The 21,077-nt window shown below is 37.2% G+C and overlaps 3 protein-coding genes and 1 long non-coding RNA gene across 5 annotated transcripts; 1 reads left to right on the top strand and 3 right to left on the bottom strand.

The window, feature by feature from the left end:
* Positions 1-5,860: 5,860 nt before the first annotated feature.
* Positions 5,861-8,351, top strand: LOC103962953 (ras-related protein RHN1). The gene is given in 9 exon segments (XM_009375731.3): positions 5,861-6,032; positions 6,516-6,593; positions 6,695-6,773; positions 6,776-6,861; positions 7,170-7,218; positions 7,339-7,412; positions 7,512-7,605; positions 7,915-8,027; positions 8,136-8,351. Coding segments are annotated over 8 exon segments (597 nt in total). The 5' UTR covers positions 5,861-5,993; the 3' UTR covers positions 8,013-8,027; positions 8,136-8,351.
* Positions 8,352-9,358: 1,007 nt separating this feature from the next.
* On the bottom strand, positions 9,359-10,928 carry LOC103938854. The gene is given in 2 exon segments (XM_018645367.2): positions 9,359-10,071; positions 10,074-10,928. Coding segments are annotated over 2 exon segments (897 nt in total). The 5' UTR covers positions 10,773-10,928; the 3' UTR covers positions 9,359-9,873.
* A 195-nt stretch (positions 10,929-11,123) lies between these two features.
* LOC103938859 lies at positions 11,124-14,810 on the bottom strand. 2 transcript variants are annotated; one of them, XM_048585984.1, is made up of 7 exons: positions 14,506-14,810; positions 14,251-14,383; positions 13,850-13,953; positions 13,060-13,204; positions 12,833-12,976; positions 12,525-12,720; positions 11,124-12,254 (listed from the first exon to the last, which is right to left on the bottom strand). In XM_048585984.1, the coding sequence occupies exons 1-7, from the start codon at positions 14,544-14,546 to the stop codon at positions 11,353-11,355; spliced, it is 1,665 nt and encodes a 554-aa protein (XP_048441941.1). In that variant the 5' UTR covers positions 14,547-14,810; the 3' UTR covers positions 11,124-11,352. The 2 variants fall into 2 exon arrangements, with proteins under 2 accessions (XP_048441941.1, XP_009347177.2); XM_009348902.3 differs by having other exon boundaries at positions 11,124-12,720.
* A 4,756-nt stretch (positions 14,811-19,566) lies between these two features.
* Positions 19,567-20,409, bottom strand: LOC103962957. Its single transcript, XR_669615.3, has 2 exons — positions 20,096-20,409; positions 19,567-19,998 (listed from the first exon to the last, which is right to left on the bottom strand). It is a non-coding gene; the product is annotated as an uncharacterized LOC103962957 (long non-coding RNA).
* Between the last annotated feature and the right edge of the window lie 668 nt (positions 20,410-21,077).

The following is a 21,077-nucleotide window of genomic DNA, read 5'->3' as shown; positions in this document are numbered from 1 at the left end:
CAGGGCCCCAATCACATCCTTTACAGATACACTACGTCGTGCCGCTCTTGGTTTGGGCGCGATAACTCGATCCTTTTTGTCGCCCCTTTTCTCTGCTTGTTGATTGTCCTCCATACTTCCTCCGGCTGTTGATGTAGGATTGCAGTTTACGTTGGCTGAATCATGTTGCACATATATCAACATATATTGTTATTTTTTGAGGCAATCTGATTAGTGTTATCAAGAGTATTTGTCGAGTCTTACCGACGCAACCAGTCAAGTGTTGTTAAGATATGCTTAGCAGTCATTACACCAAACATTAGGTGAGCACAAAAGAGACTATCAAACATTCGGAGGGTCCCCCGAGAACTTTCACATGCTTGTTTCCTGGTTTGTGGATGATCCTCGTCCTGGGACCACCTTGATCTCAATGTGCATCCGCCCTTATTTGCAACTCCTTTGACATTTTAAAGCTTTTCTTTCTTAGTCACAAAAAAAAAAAAAAAAAGCTCAAAGTTGAGTTGGGATTATAATAGATTTAATGTTCGGTTCCTTTCAATATAATGAAAATTTATACCATTACGTTTTTGACATGTCTAATATAAAATGGTATAAAATTTGGCATCAACTATTAACGTTTAATATGTCAAATTCAGTATTTAGTTGTGTAATTATAATTATGGTCAAGTGATTCTTGACCACCATTTAGATCAAAAGACCCCTTTAAAATATTATATTGTATTTACCTGGATATGATAATGAGAAGATCATCAAGGAGATTGACATAATTGTATTTCACATTGTTTTTAAGATTTTCCAGTGAAATAATGTGTTATGCCAGCTAATATGAAATGACTGTTTTTATGTTGTATTCAAATTTGAATTTTCTCTGTATGGAATGAGTGTTTTCATTACCACTCCTTTTGCTTCTACAATAATTAGAAGAAAAAAATGCATGGATTAGATTAAATTATTTTGGAACCTTGATAATCATGTGAATCTAAGAAAATTTGACAACGGAGTAAGGAGGATGTGACGGCACGCAACCATCCAATACCATGCGATAAGATATCGTACGAAAAATCAGTTCCCATTATTGCATATGAATCTATGATAAACATAAACTGACTAAAATCACAGCCTTACAAAAGTCATCTCAGTCAGATATCCATATCATGGTCTAGAAAAAAAGAATAAAAATGAAAGACGGCAGTATACATGAAGAAATTTTCAGGAACACGGTTAGGCACATTCAATGTCATAATACAAATTGTTAGAATTTTTTTTTAAAGTATCTAATTATTTGTATTTTAATATTTGATGTACCGAACCGTATTTCTGGCACTACCATCTTTTTTTCATATAATGGCCAATACACTTCATATATAAAAAGAATAATTATTTGCAATGAGCAAATACAATTTTGTGTGACACAAATATACACCTAAAATAAATTAATAAAATCAAGAGCTTTGTACGGTGACACCACCTGCACATGTCAAGGCCAATCCTGACTATACGTATTTCTCAAGTAATTTTACCGTAGAGTACCAAAAAATTGGATACTTAGTAATCCTAAACCCTATATATATATATATATATATATATATATATAACACACACATATATATAACACACACACACACACATATATATATATATATATATAATATGTGTGTGTGCTCTGATTGTTCAAGAAGAAGAGAAGTACTAATTAATAAAGATAAAAGTATAACACTCGTATATATCCATCATATATTCATATAAAAACATTTACACCTGAATTAAGCAAGCAGAGACAAGATTTTCATTATACCTATTTGTATATATACGTACAACTTCTATAAATAGTTGGATTAATGAAAAGGATGCAACACCAAACTTTTTTGCGGACTTGGTTAACTAAGTAGACTGATCAAGTACAGATGTGGGAGACAAAGAAGCCGCTGAGTTACTATTGGTAGGCATGGACTTTGATCGCTTCATCCAAACCGATGACGTGGACCGGTGAAACCGGCACCGGAATGAGCCTTGATGTGTCGTTGGTGAGCAGAGACATTGACCCTTTTGTGAAGTAATTGATGCAGCTTCTGCGTTGCCACCATTTTCTGGAGTTGTTGAGACTTTCAGGCCACTGCCATGGGAGGCCATGTTTTGATAGAGAATAGTGATGCCAATTGAAGGAAAAGCTTTTATAAACTTATTGCCAGATTGCCTTTATATATAGGAGGAAAGTTAGAAGGGAAAAAAAATGGATTTTATCCTCGAATAGTGTGAGGTCAGAAGTGATCAATTAAGGCAATCAAGCTGTACCCTTGATTCCTATCCTCATTAGTCTCTTTAGTAACCAAATTAGAAGAGATTTTTAAGTGTGATCGTCATTCGAGATGATACATCACGTATTACTATATAAATAGTTGGATATGTGTGTTAAAAAGTTAATAACTTAAAAATTAAAATTTTCCACCACTTACATAAAAATACTTAATGTGTATCATCCGTATTCCCGTCACAGCTAAAAATTTCTTCCAAATTAGGAATTTGTGGTAAAAGTGATTTTTGTACTATCATGTAATTCATTTATAATATTATATATCTATAAAGTACGGTTAGTTTTTATCATGTATAATTTATATTTAATTTTAAATTAAAATTAACAATGATTTCTGACTGCACAATGTACGATAAACAGACATGATTGGAAGATTCACAGAGGATCCTCATTCGTTATTATTATCAGATATGTGTATGGAATATTAGTTATATCATTCTTTATATTCCATTACTATGATTAATAATATAAAGTAACAGTGTAACTGTTTCACAAAAAAATTATTCGTAAATAAGTTAATTTTGTTTTTTGTTTGTTGTTTCTAACCTACATCTGTGCTTTTCACGAAATAATAGACTCTAAACCCTTGGTTTTATGCTAATCTGATCTAAAGGTTGAAAAGGGTGACTAAAAACAGATGAGGAGTCATTATCTCAACTTCTAAATAAATTAATCATTTTTACCAATAAATAAATAAAATAATCATGTGTTAGAGAAGAGAACAGGACAAGATCATGAAGTGGATTCCATAATCCACCGACTTAAGAGTTTTGAGCTTATTCAAACTCCTCATATAATAACATTTAACCAGTGTGAAAGGCAATACTGTTTTAAAAGAAAAAGTGAAAGGCAAATCATGAAATGTTTACTATTTTTGTTTGTAATGGGAATTAGAATATTTTGATTCCTGATTTTTTTTATGTTTTTTAATACATAGTGACTAAAATTATTTTGATTTTTTTTTTCCCTTAAGTGTACTAACACATGCGTAATAAAAAAGAAAACATAGATGACCCTTCCTACCGTGTAAATTGTAATGTACTTGAAATTCAGGATTAAATTTAGTTATGGGGAAATATTGATCTTATCTCAACTCCTCCTCTCTCTTATTTCAAACTTGTCGATTCATGACTTCTGTCATTAGGAAAAAAAAAGTTGATATGGAAGGAGACTTGAAGATAAAAAAAAGGTGATATGTTGAGGTCGGTAAGGTGAGTGGGTATAGCTAGTGGTTGCATGAAGATGAGGCTTTCCATGTGGGAGGGATTGTTAAGTATACGCAATGTATGTGGCTGATTGTACACGTAGTATACATTCTGATTAATTTGCTATTTTACACCAGATCATGCATGGTCCTGTATTTGTGCTCTCCCTACCCTAAGTCAAAAAGATTTGGCATCTCCCATTGTTGCTAAAGAGCAAGAGCTTTTATTGTCATCTTCTGACAACATCAAGCTTTAACGATCTAAACCATCTATTTTTCAAGTTGCTCTTCATAAATCATCTTTGCAAAATATTAGCCAAATAAAAAATATTTGAGGCATCTAATTGAGTTAAAAAAAAAGTGACGAATACTTTGGTCTAAAGAAAACATTGAAATTTCATCGTGATAATTAAAAAGCAAATAGTTTCAGATTGAATTGATTTTTTGCAAAGATGATCTATAATATTGAGACTTACAAAGTAGATGGTTTGGATAATTGAAGTTCGATGTGGAGTGGTCCTACAATTAATTCCCATTTTTGATAAAAAATGAAAATCTCTTCCTTTAAATGGCTTGTTTATATATATTGTCTTAGCCATGCATGACTTGAGCCCATATTGAAGATATGGGTTGTTCATGACTACTTGATATGTGTTCTTGTTGTTTCCGAATTAGCTAGGTTAACTTCCTCATCCATACAAATTACAGGACTATTGCATCGTTTTTAATGTGTGGAAATTGAAATTGGCAATTTGTTTGTTGCGAGCTTGTTTGATTTTCACAAGCTAATGAAATTGGCAATTTTGTTTTTCTTTTTGTTTTTAAAAGGAAACGATGATAATGGATTAGGCAAGTCGAACTACTTATAAGGCTTGTTCATTAGTCTACCAAAATAGTCTTATTCTCAAAACCCGCGCAAAACAGTCAGAAAGAACCAAGACTCTGGAATTAGCCATCGATTACAAAGTAGACAAAATAAAAATGTGGTATAGTTTTTAAAACAAAGAATGCTTGTAAGTAATAGTTTGGTTCTACAAGACGATGAATGTTCAAACAATTTATTTCTTCTTAGAAGAAACCATTTTTCTATATACGTAATGTTAATTTCAAATACATCTTTGAAATCAAACACAAACATACCTGGCTATGCATGCGCTGTCTCATACTACAGCAATTTCAACTTGAATTACACGGTTATATATATCCTTGTATTATGTTATCTTATCTTTATAAATTATATCCTTGTAGGAATTTGTATGAAAAGATAACCCACCAACCTTTTTAGTTTTTATTTTCTTTTGGCGTGGTGCCTAACACCTTCCCCAATCCAATCCCTTCAAGTTTCGTTTTCGTTCGATGATAGCGATGACCTTTTTAAGTTATCAAGATAGCATATATATATATATATATGAAATTCAACAATGCAAGTCGGCTGGCTTGTTACGATTCTTCTTTTATGTACTGCTCATTACTCATCTGAACTTAATTTAAGCTCCAAGAATTGCATTTTGGTTTGATTAATCTACCTTGGGATGTATCCATTCATGTCTACATCATTCATTGTAAATCTATCTTAAACCGTGAATATGTCTCTGTACATCTAAACATACTCAACAAAATAGACACAAGTAAATGTACCACCAGTTTCATAATGGATTTCTCGCCTACTACACTCTAAATTGGCAATAAAATGACTTACTAATTGGTTATCCTTTAATAATACTAGCTCTTTTAAAAAATTAATACTTTTTTTAGTGATTTGTAGTTCAAATGGTTAAGAGAACATTACTTCTCACTCGAGTTTTCCCTTAATAATGTTTGCATACGTATATATAAAAGAATTGATTATTTGATTTCGGGTTTATATGTGAGAATCCAATGATCGAAAGATCCGTTTACTAACCATTTAATTTGTTTTTACATTTTCAGTTTAATATAGCTTACACATATGGCAAACACAAAAAGTGAAAACTAAAAAAAAAAAGTTATTTTTTCGACAAAAAAAAAAAGTTATTTCTCTTAAAAAACGAAGTAGTTATTAACAGATCTAAATCGTAAATACAGACCTAAATGCGATTATCGGTGTATGAACGCACGGCATGTCAGACGGGGTAAGAAAAATTGGATAAGTTCAGAAAAATAAAAATGTCAATGATGCCCGAGTGTTCCTTCTTCATCTGACTGGATCAACCATGCATTGAAAGTAACAAGCTAAATAAAAATGGAAAAGAAAAAAGAAATAATTAACAGACAAAAATACAAAAAAAAAAAAAAAAAAAAGGCAGCTAGAAAACAACTACCAGTCAAGGAACAAACTACCAGTCAGTTTGATCTTTTGGTTTTCTTCTCTCTGTGGGGGCTCATAAGTGCCCTTGCTAAGTTATCACTTTCAAACGAAGAAATCTTGTCTCTGTTGTTCCTGAATTTCTGTGAATTTTCGAGAAAAAAGTTGGAAGTAATTTTAATCGAGAAAGATCCATGGCGAGATCTGGCAATAAGAATATACAAGCCAAGCTGGTGGGTATGTCTTCCTTTTTTTTTTACTTTTTTCTTTCATTCGCTTAATTCGTTGTATGCATGATCTATTGAGTTATTGCAAATTACTATTGTCCTTAGTAATTTTGTGAGGTTAATTGAGTTTTGATATGATTCTGATTAACTTGATGAGCACCAACCACGATGATATATGATATGACTTTTAGGCTTGATTATAGCGATGGTTCCTGAATTAGGATTCTCGCAGATTGTAATTAACTCAATGAGCAGTGTTATATATATATATGTATATATATATATATATATATGAACAGTGTCATATATATATGTAATTAACTCAATGAGCAGTGTCATATATATATGTATATATATATGAAGGAGTCAAATGCTTCTTCTATTCACTTAGCTGTTAGATTGTTAAAATTGTCACATTTTATCAATAAATATAATTTCGCATTGAAATTTTTGTAAATTGGTTAACTTCGTTATTATGATTGTTTCCAGGTACTTCTTGGGGACATGGGAACTGGGAAAACAAGTTTGGTATTGAGATTTGTGACTGGAAAATTTTTGGAGTACCAGGTTTCACTTTGGATCAAATTTTAATTTCTTTGTACAAAATGTAGAATGCTAGAATATTTGTTCATGGCTTTTAATTAATATGAGTAGTGTATAAATTGCAGGAATCAACAATTGGAGCAGCTTTCTTCACTCAGGTTCTGTCACTAAATGAAGCTACTATCAAATTCGATATATGGGACACCGCGGCCAGGAACGGTACCACAGCCTGGCTCCAATGTACTACCGCGGTGCTGCTGCAGCTGTTGTGGTGTACGATATCACAAGCATGGTATGGAGACTGGTCCAGAACGGTTTCTATCGTTACGTTTGTTGCTAGGTCTTCTCATATTCATGTTTGTCACATAATGCCTTGAACATTTGTTGATAATCCAAAATGGCTGCATGCAGCTTAATATGCTCACTGATTAGCAACAGAAAGATTTCTATTAAGAAGCTTCAACCTCTAGAACTTCAGATAATACTTTTATGGCTCGCTTAGTCACCTAGGATTGGATTGGATTGTTATTTGTTGAATGATTGAATAACTGCTTTACTAATGATATCTCTTATGTTCATATGTGGTGTGTTTTGCTGCAGGATTCATTCCTTCGGGCGAAAAAATGGGTTCTAGAAGTGCAACGACAAGGTGAATGCATGCCAGTTTTTGTACTTAAAGTTTCATTTTCAATTAGTTTTTGCATCAATTCGAATGAAGTTTGATATTTGTTCAAGATAACTGAAATTTGTTCAATATTTTTCATATCAGCAAATCCAACCTTAATAATGTTCTTGGCTGGTAACAAGGCTGATTTGGAAGATAAGAGAAAAGTAGGGTCTGAGGTATTCACTCTTCACCAGGACACATTTCGTACATATAATTTATTGATTCTTCAAGTTTTTCTCATGAAATTTATATTTTGAATTTATTTTTGGCTGCAGGAAGGTGAGCAATATGCCAAGGAAAATGGTTTGGTTTTCATTGAAACATCTGCAAAAACTGCACAGAATGTCAATGAGCTCTTCTATGAAATAGGTACATACTTATCACCCTTTCACAATGTTTTTCTTTTCTGATACTAGTGATATTCTACTTTCAAACTAATCTAAATTGTGGGGAAGAGGATTCAAACTCGGGTGCATAGAGGGAGCATATCTCCTCTAATTGACTAATGTGGCTATGCCCACGTCTCCCACCCTATATAATGTTTGGAATAATATGTATTCCAAGTTTTCCACTTGATCTGAAATCATTTGGGCAGTATTCAAGTTGTATGATCCCATTCCATCAGTCCATTAGCAAATATTCTTGAAAAACGCTTATGAAAACAAGTCTTTTTTGCAGCAAAAAAACTGGCCAAAGCTAGCCCTTCTCGTCAAAGTGGGATAAAATTGCATAGCAGATCACCGCAAAACAGCAGGAGAATGTTCTGTTGCTCTTGAGTCTTGATGATTTCGGTATGCATTTTCTTTCGCTGTATCTTGCCTCGTTATCAATTTTGGTCACCTGTGTCTTATTTTCTGTTAAATTCGACGATTACAAAGCTACTAAACTTCTTTTAACAGGATTGTGAACAATTTCAAGGACATGGTTCAACAAGATGGTAGAAACTAACTAAAACTGTGGCTGCATCAGAGATGGAGCAAGCTCTGCCGACCTGCTACAAGATATGAATTTCCTTAGTTTATGTTGTACAAATTATAAGAATTATTTCATTATGTTAATTGATGTTAAAGAGTGATTGTGGAACATAAGTATAATGAGAAGCAAAATTTCACTCATAAAAACGTGTCATGGCAGCGAGTAAAAATCTACGCTTTCTTGGTGTAGCTTGAACGATCAATAAAGTTTTGCCTGCAAAGGTTGAAAAATAACCTACCCATATATCCCCGTCCCATGAGATATACTCATGTGCGCTCGAGTAGTGGGGCAGTTGTTCCTAACACTCTCATCAACACATGAAGAGTGGTGTCGGAACAATTGTCCAAAAACTTGATTGCAGGTATGTTTTTCTTTCTGCGGAGGAGAGAGGTACACTACAACGGGGATGGCGAAGTTCCTCTTGTTGTTAGCTTGTTCAGTGCACAACGGAAAGATATTATTGGCGGTAACCGTTCTACTATTTCACGCTATACATATCTCTCGTTACATGATTGGTCACATTATAAAATAACCAAATACACACTCTCTCTCTCTCTCTCTCATTCTTACCGAAGTGGACAAAAACCTCCAGCAGGTTTCAGTTGGATTGTTTATCTCAAATCGATGTCCCTAAAAAACAGACTTTTCTTTTATTTTATTTTATTTTTAAATTGTGCATCTTCTGTTTATTTGTTGAATTTTTGTTAGTCCACCATTTCCCGTTCACGTGCACACCCATCCAATTTCTCACAATCCCGAACGGAAAATAAACGTCTAATATGTAGAAAAATGAAATGAAACTGCTTCTCCATAAACTAGTACAAAAGCAGGTGAAAACAAGAAAAGTACTTCTGGCTCTCTGCTTCTGCAGTTTGGGAGGGAAGGAAAAAAGAGAGAAGCATGACATGGCTTGGATGGACGAGCCATGACCAACGCATGCAGTGAAATGCTGATCGGAGCACTGTCTTCCCATTTACCAAAAACTTACCATCATCAATATTACTGTGACGGTGTCTTATGTCAATCACAAATTGTCACTCATTTCATTTGTCACACTTAATATTGAGTGATTAGTTTGATATTCCGCCATGGTGAAAACAACCCTCAAAATGCCACAGACATTTGAAGCTAATAACATAGTGCCATGTGTTATCAATGTCGTAAAAAGCATTGAATTATTAGCTAGGATGCAAAAATAACGTTCGAATGATGCATGTAAGTGTCTCAATACAGAAGAATAACTTACGTAAGAATATCAGCCACGTCATTTGTACATCTCACAAATGAGGCCTCTAGAGAATTGCTCTAACAGGGCAACTCTATCAAAAATAGATCTATGTATTTGATCATACCTAACCCAAGTGAACCTGGTCAATGTGAGAATTGCTTCAGTAGGGCAACTCTATCAAAAAGTTGGCACCGTTTAAGGAAAGTTATTCTCTCCCACTGTAGATCACAAAAAACCCATCCCTTTGTGACAAGATAATATCCTAAACTACGAGGAGAATTACATAGAGAGAATCGAACTTGGATGCACAAAACCAGATACAAATATAATAAACTAACCAACCTACCTAATTCGCATTTGCTATGAAAAAAAACATATAACTAAAATTAAAAAAAAAAATTGAAAAAACGAAGAAATACAAAAGCTCTAATTAATCACCATGAAGGAGAAGTGGAAGGAGAACCAGAGGAGGAGGAAGAGAGGCCGTTGTTACTATTGGAATCACTACCCGAAGTGCCTAGAGACCTTGCATCCCTGAGAGAAACAGAGCAAGCCTCCGCAGGGTGCTTCTTCAACGGAGTCAAAGGAGGCGTGGTAATTGGGTTTGACGGACCTGAGGGGGTTGGTTGCGCAACCTCTTCGTACCGGAGCTTGAAGAAGAAGAACCCCACCATTTCCATCCTTGATGGCGACATGTCCGGCGTTTGGAAAGGAGTGTTTGTTCCGCTGCCCTGCCGATCGTTTCGTTGTCGTAAATGAGGTTGGAAATGTACACAAAATACTCTGCAGCTCCACCCCCGCAACCTCTGCTGCCGCCACCAGCGTTTTCGTTACAATTAGCACTGTGACTGGGACTAATTTTGTCATCTGGGGTTGGTTGCGGGGAAGTTACAAAAGAAATTGATGGGGAGGGGATTGACATAATTATCCCTATATGGCAGGGAGATGTGTTTGTTAACATTTCTTGGTTTTGGACCGGGATGTCGAAAGCTTGGAGGAGCTGAGAGTGCTGCTTCTTCGTAACCGCACAGTATTCTTCTCTGGAAGAAACCGGTAGGGAAAGGAAGCTTCTCGGAGCGCAAAGAATGCCTAAGAAGCTGCCGAGAGAAGGGCCGGTTAGGTGGTCTTGAGACTGCTGTGTTGAGGGCAGATGAGGAGCGGCTGCAGAGTCAGCGACGATGTTGGAGTAGCTGTTGGTTTTGTGCTGGCGTCGGCGGAGGAGGAGTGAGCAGTAGAGCTCGGCCAGCAGCACCAAGATCAAGCCTACGACTATGGCGAGGGTCACCACCATCACCAGTGTGGCCCCCATTATCACCTTCGACGTGCCCTTCATTTCTCTCTCTCTCTCTCCCCCCCCCCCCTCACTTTCTCTCTCTAGACTGTGGTGGATGAGGGACGAGAAGACTGTCCTGGTGTTATATTGGAGGCTGAGCACCGAGCAGATTTATTATTTTGGCGGTGTAAGTACGTTACCTATGACAAGGGAAGGGAACGTAGAGGGGCAAATGGTCCTGGGGAATGTGGAAGGGCAAATAGTCCTGGGGAATGTAAAGGCTTTCCCTTCTGACAATCAAGGTCAAATTAGTCATTTGTCACTGACACTAAACCATAAATTTACCTCTCTATCCTTGATTGAAGACAAAATTTCCGAAAGTGTGCAACTGTTAATTATGATGAACACCACTCAACAAGAAGCATTCTCAATTCTCAAACTCAATTATCCATTGAAACTCAAGACACTATAACAAATTCTACAATGATGACTCCAATGATTTGAAATTTCGGTAATATATGATTTATTAGACGCAGTGTGAGGTAAAAAAGACCAACCGTCGGAAGCCACTGTGCCACTCAACTACCGGAAACAATGGTCGCCATCGAGCTCATACAGTTAAGATTCTTGCTTTTACCCTTTACATTCCTCTTAGGGCTGCAAATTGGGCGGCCAAATCTTCGTAGTCTGGGAGCTTGGGATGCACATGCTTAGCTGGATTGGACCTGTCGGGTTGAAACGAAGCCGCACGAGCAAATACTTTGGGTGCCTCTGATGGACCGCTATGTTCATGAGGAAGGGAAACTGATCTTACTGCTGTTGGAACCATTTCCGACTCATCTCTGCTTGCGTGTCTTGGGGATTCACCAACACCAGTGCCTGCATGCTGTGCGTGACGACTTCTCGACTTTCTTCTTGACAATTCTGAGTCCAAGTTAGATGGCTTTTTACTGTAATGAATCAGAAGCTCGTCCATTCTCCTCTCTTCTTCATCCTTCTTATAGTGCTCGTCATCAAACAACAGTTGTAGACCTCGTCGTGACTCATCCTTTCTCCTGCTTCTTGTTTTTCTGATTGCAACTTCTGTCTCTTCACTGTTTCCAGCATCATTGTGAGAGGACCGTGATCTTGAGTGTCTCCTCCTAGAAGATCTTGGTTTTGGTATGTGGTTGCTAGATGCATCATCCCGATGAGCACGATCCTTCTCATGATCATGACTATTAACTTTTGTAGCAGCAGGCTTCTCATCCTCATCATCAGATCCTACGCTTACCCCTCTGAGTATATTGTCAACAAAGGCTATGTTATACGCTACAGGATCCTTAGTGATGCGCTTGCTGCCAGAACCATCCTTGACTTCATGTTTTCTATCTTTTGCTTTGGCATTTGGTTTCACATACGGAGGAGGGACCCCATAATTGTAGGGGGGCTTCAACTTAGGCATCTCTTCTTCTTTAATTCCTAATTTTGCGTCATTTTGTTTGCCACCATAATTGTCACCAGCAAATAAGCCTTGCCCGTTGCTTTTCACATGAGGTCCAGCAACACTTGGCTGTACACGAGGTAAAGCTTCATGGAAGTCTCTTTTAGGAACATTGTTCTCCCTCTCGTGATGCCTTTCCTGTCCTTTTCCTTGAGATGAACTGTCTGATCTAACTGACTTTGGGGGAGCATCCTCCCTTCTATTCCAAGCTTCATATCTGTGAGAAGCCAATTCTTGCCTTTCCTGGAACAAAATTCCATGGCCATCTTTTTCCATGACAGTATCTTCCCTCGCACCGAGAGACTTATGTTCTATCCCAAAGGGTCTATGCCTCGTTTGAGGAACGTGATCATCTTTTTTCAATACAGTACCGAGCTTCTCCTTGTGTAATTTCTGAGCATCATTAAGATCAAATCTCCTTTCTGTGGGTAAAAGATTATGTTCTTTTGGGACTGCAGATTTCCCAGTAGACAATTTGCTTTTATCGTCACTAACATGGGAAGGCCCGTAAGTTTTTGGCTTGTCCTGCAAGGTCCAGTCCACAAGTGACGTTTAATTTGAGAGAGCAATGCTTTTGACCATGAATTCCTCATTCTATCTGATATAGGTGTTACAGCAACAACAGAGTAGGACATACCTGTGTAAACGCAGGAGGAGGTTTTGCCATCCTCTGTTCAAAGGCCTTGGAATCCCAATTTATTGAGAACTCTACTGCTATGTCTTTCAATAACTGAACCTTCTTCTCCAGTGTGGGAGGCTTTGAAGCTATGTTCTCAACAAACTATCAATTAATAATGCAGTAGGTTAGCTTAAAGCAGTTACGGATGCATAAAGTTCTATATGAGCATGTCGATAAAGAATTACCTTTTGATTCACAAAATACTCCAGAGAATTTGCGTATCTCTCTTGAAAAAGTTGCCTAAGGTCACGCAACTCTGGTAAATCAGAGAACCTTGCAGCAGCAATCATCAGCGATGATACAGGTTCCTTACATTCCTCAGGGCAATCACTACAAAGAAAATAGCGTAGCAAAGGGAACGTTATCTTGAGTTTCACTACAGGACTGTCATTTCCTTTAGCAGGAAACCGTACAAATTGTTCGGATTATTTCCTAATGTGCATAATATTAGAGGAATAATATCAGGTTAACAGACAAAATGGAGCAATGACATAGAATCAGCTGAAAATATCTGGGGCAGAACCATAGACAAGTTGTGTTTATGAGAATCGCAATCACGTGACAATATGTCCACACTTCTTTACGCATTTTTACTGAAACCAATATTTTCCCAACAGGTATTTCCCCTAGTTGAAACAAATTACCTCACTTGATGTCTCCTTTCTCATCAACAGGGGTAACCGTATCTTATCAAGCCACTTAACGAGAAAATGTCAACTAAATCTATACCCATTTTTGCGACTTCTAACACAATCAGCCACAAATTATACAAATGCACATATCATATAACACAATAATTCACAAAATTGACCATAACATGTAGAGAAGAAACATATTAAAATAGCATAAAATTGGTATAAAGTGTTCCAATCCAATATCAAAAGAGCGGTTGCACGCTAAATAGGTAAAGAAAATTGAGCGATCGGTTTTGGCAGCAAAGAATCTCTAAATTCCCACGACAACCCAAGAATGTACCTTTCTTTCTGCATAACTGAAAGATTCTTGAGCACCAAATCACAGCATCGCTCAACGAAATCATAACACGAAGAAAGGATCAACTCCGCTGTGAGTCCATCAGCCTGCATTTACCAAATATAGCATACTCTTGCTTTAGGTGCACAAGTAGGCAAAACAAAACTTAGTCCACATCACCAACATATTTTGTCTGATTTCCGGTTAATTAAAAACCTTGCACATTTTATTTAATTTAATCCAACGATTCTTATCCTTTTCAAAGAGCAAATATCGTAAAATACAAAAAGGCAGAAAAACAAATTTTCTCGGCGTCCAAACAGATTACAGAAAATTCAAAATTGCACCCAAAAAATGAAATTAAAGAATCAAAATCGAAGAGCAGAGTAATCAATCAATCTCACCCTTCCGAAAGCATTGATATCAAGGCCATTGGTGAGCAGATCAGCGATATCCTTCTTCAGAAACTTCTGCGTTGCGTTCCTCTTCCTCCGTATCACATCGATCCGAGTCTTCGTCGATTTAATCAGCGATTTGCTGCAAATCAAAACATGCAGAATATATATAAGCACATATATATTTCTATTCTGATATACATACAGAGGTAGATGCAAATCATGCAACTGTATATGGAGAGAGATCTGAGGGCAAACGCAAACCATTTGGAGGCAAATCCACGGCCCAGCAGCCCGTCCAACATTTTTCAGTAACTCGGTGAACGATTCGACTCAGCGACTCAGAATGTATGAGCACGCATTGACAGAAGCTCGCAGTGCAATAGAACCAGAACAATAACAGCAAGAAAGGTAGATGAAAAAGAAGAAGTCTCTCTCTCTCTCCTCGCTCTCTCTCCTCTCTCGCTCTCGCTTTTCTGAAGCCACTTCAGGACATTTTTCGAACTCTCACTCGGCCACTAAGCTGATGGGAGAGAGAACTTTTGTGACAAGGTCCTTGCGCTTTCACCTTTCACCTTTCACAACGACGTTGACGCGGGTAACGACCGGTTTTTATAACGTTACTGAGGGTGTTTTGGGCAAATAAGCGCGGATTTGGTGGGTTGGGAGATCGTGGCCGTTGGAAGAGGAGGGTGTGCGGTGGGAGGTAGAGTCATCAAGTCAAGGTGGGCAAATGACGAGTCAGCCCTCCAGGAGTTGATAGAATCTGCTGAGCTGGACCCAGACCGTCAAGTGCTTTATTTTTGGGTCACATTCCTTAATTTTTTCATTAACCTTTTTAATAATAATTATTATTTATAATTATATATTGCTTTCATGGGACAATGAAATGATCATTATCGGTCTGACAGAAGAAAAGGAAGAGCGTTGATAACGGCCAATTAACCGATTTATCAGAAATTGGTCTGAAAAAAATGATTTTCTTTTTTGGATGGTACACAGATTAGCCAATCTAGGAATGAAAAAATGGAAGTTTCTCGACAATGGATGACGTCCTCAGCTCGGTCATGACATCGGTGGGTCTTTGGTTGGCATGATCTCTCTCTGTCGGTAGCCTACCCCTTGAGCTTAAATTATTATTTATTTTTTGAGGAAACTGCTAATTTACCTTTTGAACTATCATTGAACTTTCGATTTCTCCCTTGAACTTTTTAATTGAAAATTTAAGGATTTAAACTAATTTTTTTGGCTAATTTCCCCTTAACCGTTAGTTTTTCCTAGATTTCATCTAAATTATCGTGAACTTTTATCATGCGCAAACCACGTAACTCTTCTTTGTGGACAAAAACGTCACTTCACTAGACCTTCAGACACAAAAGCTATAAAATCATACATATTTGCATAGGTTTGTATTTTAGAAATCTAAGGTTTTCTATTATTTTAAATGATGAAGCGACCAACTACCCGCACATGTTGTGCATATGCTTCTATTTAACAGAAATTTGGATGGAATGAACGAAAAATTAACAGCAGGGGCAAATCGGCCAAAAAAATTAGTTTAAGTCCTTAATTTTCCAATTAAAAAGTTCAGGGGGAAATCAAAAGTTAGGTGATAATTCAGGGGAAAATCAAAAGTTTACTCTTTATTTTTTAACTTAATTTTAATGCTTTTAATTAATTTTTATTTGATTTTAAAAAAATTCACATAATAATATTTAATTAGACTTGTGGGTCTCATATATTTATCACATCATCTATTAATAGAAGTTTGACGAAATTGATTTGTATCACTCATATTCAAATATTACATTGATCCAATAACTCCATGTCTCCTCTCTTCAACAAAGATAATATATTGTATTCAAAGAGTAATGTTAAGGAAATTAAATATTTAGACAAAATTTGTTAAATCATATGACGTATTTGTTGATGATTGAATTGTTGATTAACGTTTTTATTTTTTATTGATGACACATCACATGTTTTACAAATTTAGTCTAGAAATATTGTTTACCAAGCATTACTCTTATTCAAAATATAATGGATAGAATATGTCAATTATTTTGAGATTTTCTAGTAGTCTCCGCAATATTCTTTATTTTAATATTTTTGTTCATTGAATACTTAATCAAGAAGGTGATAATTAAAATTTGGGTAAATTATATAAAACTACCTCAACTATTGGGTCATTAACCGTTTCATACCTCGTCTTTAAAAAGTTTCAATGTCATACCGTATCTTCGAATTTGTTGCAATGTCATACCTTCCGTCAGTTGTCTGTCAATTATTCTGTTAAATGCTGACGTGGCTTGAGGCGAAGCCCACTTTCTATTAAAAAATTAATTAAATATTAAAAAAATTAAAATACAATTATTTTAATACTTTTATAAAAAGAAGGTGGGACCCGCCCACTTTCTTCCCTCCCACATGTCTCCCCCCTGCACCGTTCCTCCCTTCACTCCAGAAACCTCCCCTCGCGCCCTCTCTTCCTCCATCTCCTCATCCCTCCCATGGTGCTCCTCCCCCTCCCCCTCCACCTCATCCTCCTCCTGCTTCACTGACCTCCCCACACCTCTCTCCCTTTCTCTCTCTGTCTTCCTTGAAACCAAACCCAGACCTTATTCGAGGCATTCATCTTCAACAGCGGCTTCAACCTCTCGTTGGTGCGACACGCGCCCATAACCTACATAACAAGCGCTTCTAGCCAGTGCAAAACGCGGTCCTCCCTAATGCTTTGCTGGAGCAATAGATCTCCATCTTCTTCGTTAACAAGTATCCTCGTCAACTGCTCCTCGAGCCCAATCTCACTCCTCGACGCTGGTTTAGCGTCGAATCTCCCCACACCGTTCAAAGGCGACGAGTTCTCCAATTCCCCACCGTTCGATTGATCCCCAACGCGATCGATCTCGTTGTTCGTTTGTAAATCTCATTCTCCATGGTTAGTCATCGCAAATAATTAGGGAAATTTCCTAGAAATCTCAAATCGCCTTGATAGATTTGAAACCCTAATCGAATTCAATTCTTTTTGTTAAATTTAATTTCATTTTTTAATTTGGTTTCCAAATCTGAATCGGAAGCCTTGGAGCCGATTGAGATTGAATCCGGAAAGGAAGATTGAATTGTCGGTTGCGTGGGTGAGGAAAGAGAGGGAGATAATGAGGTTTTTTTAGAGCGAGAAGAAAATAACTCTGCTGCAAAAATGGAAGGACAAGAACGGCAATGGGGTCGGTTTTTATAAATATAGCTAGAACTTGGAAGGGGATTGGACAATTATATGAGGTGGATGAGGAGAGGTGTGGGGAAGTTAGTGAAGCAGGAGGAGGAGGAGGAGGAGGAGGAGGAGGAGGAGGAGGAGGGGAGGGGGAAGAGGAGATGGAGGAAGAGAATGCCCGGGGGGGGGGGGGAGGGGGTGGGAGGTGGGAGGGAAGAAGGTGGGCGGGTCCCATCATCTTTTTATAAAAATATTTAAGTAATTGTATTTTAATTTTTTTAATAGAAAGTGTGTCACGTCACAAGCTACATCAGCATTTAACAGAATAATTGACAGACAACTGATGAAATGTATGACATTGCAATAAATTTGAAGATACGGTATGACATTGAAACTTTTTAAAGATGAGGTATAGAATTGTTAATGACCCAATAGTTGAGGTAGTTCTGTGTAATTTACCCTTAAAATTTAACTACAAATTTTTTTATTGTTTTTTTTATTTTGAGGAAAAAGGTGATATTTCATTTCATTTCCAAAGTTTGACAAATTAAGAATTACATGGCAAAGAGAGGTCCTCCTCAAGTGTATCACAAATGATAATTGCAGGTTCATCAAACCAAGTATTCACACCCCCGAGTGGAGGGAGAACCTAGCCAGTCTATGCGCAACTAAATTTGCTTGGCGATGAATATGGAAAACAAAAACTTCAGCGATCAAACGCATCAGGAATATCGCATCCTCAATGATTGGTCCAATGAAAGACAGATCCATCTGCAGAGTCAGAAAGCACACAGCACTGTCACATTCCACGTCTGCAAGCTTCCGCTGCTCTGCATGCCCCATTCATAGAAAGTTAGAAACCTACGTAGATGGATTAGGCTTTACGGCTTTGCATCACCGCCCCACCGCTTACGGAATCGACCAAAGCCATCCAATTAGTCACATGATTAATTAAATTAATCCACTTTGTAGTCGTGTGTTTGGGGATAAATTAAGCAATCCACGTGTTACTTCCACTAATTAAAAGGGAAATGACTATCGTATTACCACCAACCCCTTCAGCTATCTAACATTCATGCAGAAGCAAGGCATAGATGCCAACATTTCCAATTTTGTTTTTTTGGTCAAAGGGTATTATTTATTACCAACAACAAACTTTATAAACACAATGGTCCAGATACAAAGTATGCACAAAATTGACCATAAAACAAAAAAGGGCCCAAAGATAGTTTGCAGCCCAAATACACAAAAACAACAAACAGGAAAACCCTAGAGAAACTAAAGTCCCTGTAGCAAAAGTCCAACACACAGTAAACAACAAAAAGCAAATTAGAACCCTGTTGCAGCCGTTTTCCGCACCAGCAAATCCTGTACAACTCGATTCCACGCTCCTGACGAAACATCCCCGCTCTGATCGCCCCCACCAGATGAAAACAGTTCATCAATCGCAACCAAAAACTGGAAAAAACCAGCCATGAAGCATGTGGAAGTCCACATGCAACGCTGCCATAGGCACAGGGAGAGAGAAGGTAGTGGTGTTGATAACACCCGAACCGGTGAGAACATCGGACTTTGATACACCAACTCGATAGATCGCAATGAATCGCGATGAAAAGTGGCTACATATTGAATTGGAGGTGATCCAGAAAGAGGGTTGCCAAAAGATTATGGAGAACTAACTAGAACAAGATTGAGGGGAAAGGGAAAATGCAACAGGAGAACACATGAAAAACATAACAAAATGGCGGGAATGTCTCTTAAGCACGCTGATTAGAGACTTTTAGCATAACTAATTACAATCAGACAATGTAGTGAACTCTTAAAGCGGAGTGAATCTTAGGTATAACTAATCTACTAGGGCAGCTCTCATGAAAGGGAAACAAACGTGGGGTAAGATTTAAATAAAAAATTCCTGTTTTATAAGAAATATTATACAGATAACACGGTCGTCTCACCTAAATTTTTTTCCTTAAAATGATGCTAAACGACTTAATAAAATCACATTCTAAGTGTTGGCCCAGGAGCAATTTTTTATCTGGTGCACATGCCTATTTTCACATCTTGTATACACACGCGAATAACAAACCTTGGATTTAAATGGAGTTGCAATCGGCTCAAAGAACTGTGAAACATATCTCATTCTATGATCTGAACTCACATATTACAACTCGAACGCTCGCCAGTCGGTCACCAATAAATAATGGTTTACCAAAATGCAGAAAGAAAAAAAAAAAAAAAATACAACTTGCTTGGTATTGTGCGTCCATCTGCATCCAAGTTTGAATCTCCGCCTCATAGTTTAGCTTAGATTAGAGTATAGAATGATAATTTGTTAGTTCCTACCAAAAACATCTCAAAAAGTTGATGAGGAAATGGAACAGGTAATTTTCTCCATCGAGCAGTTCGTGTCGAACCAATCTTTGGAGGATGATGTTCTGCGGAAGCAACTCGCTGTAATAGAGCAAAGTCGAAACTGAGGCAGCAGGATCTCCGATTAAGGATGTTAGCAGCCTCAGCAGTGTCCTAAACATCAATGGTGTAAGAGACTGCACCACCAAAAATGCAACCGCAAAAAAATGTCACAAAAAGTAAATAAATTGAACAATAGATTGCACATAAAAAAATAAATTTGATCGTACATACCATGGATTTCGGTGAGGGAGAAGGAAATTGGAGATGAAATTCTGAACTGGATTTGGAAGAGAATGTGGGGTTTTTTGATTTGGGGTGATTTATTTGTAGGATTATCTGTCAATCTTTCAGCAAACATTCAAACCTACCCGTCGGGAAAAAAAAAAATTTGACGTGAAAAAAATTAGGTACGTAGTGCTCAAACCACCAGGAAGGATAGGTGGAGTCCATTATTCAAGTAAAAGTTTTCACTATTGGCCGAAAAGGCAAAACCCAACTCTTTCTGTGTCTCTTTAGTATTGAGAATTCAAACAAATATGAGTAGTTTTCTTGGGCCACTGGTCTGCGATCCTGAGTACCATGTGTCGTACCTAAAATGCCATGTTTACATTTCAAACCAATCACACACTAAACTTTAATGAATTAAATATTTAAAATGCCATGTTTACATTTCAAACCAATAACACATAATAGGGTGTAGAGTTTTCAATTGCCATCCATTTAATCTACCAATAAATAAGTAGCAACTAGCAAAACGTAGGGTTTTTAAAGAAATGAACAAGTCAACAAATAAACCATAAGTCAGCAGTCCCCAAATGTCAACAATTTTTGGTCACACCAACAAGTTAGTAGCACTGGTCAATATTATCCTGAAAAAACCAAGATTTCGTACACAAAACATGAGATGCAATATTGTCCTAATTCTGAGCATTTTCTCATGCATGTACTGCGTGCAATCTGTTTTTTCTTCTTGTCATGCACAAACCCTAGTTATCTTGTACTACTCAAGCAAGGTCAGCAGACAGTAGATCGAAATCAGGATCGTCTTGCTTCGGAAAATGGCAGTTTCTTTAAGTTAAGCTTCTTGAGTCCTGGTACTTCAAGCGCTTCCGGTGATACCAGCGATCGTTACGTGGGACACAAAGCTTCCAATAAGTCATCCGGATGCAGTGTGGGTGGCTAATTCGAAAACTCCGCTCAGTGATTCATCAGG

This window comes from the organism of the source record quoted next, unplaced genomic scaffold (genome assembly GCF_019419815.1).
Source record: "Pyrus x bretschneideri cultivar Hongxiangsu unplaced genomic scaffold, Pyrus_bretschneideri_v1 Contig1, whole genome shotgun sequence".
In the NCBI taxonomy this organism is placed as follows: domain Eukaryota; kingdom Viridiplantae; phylum Streptophyta; class Magnoliopsida; order Rosales; family Rosaceae; genus Pyrus; species Pyrus x bretschneideri.
The sequence above is the reverse complement of the archived record's forward strand: the minus strand, read 5'-3'. Positions and strand labels throughout refer to the sequence as shown.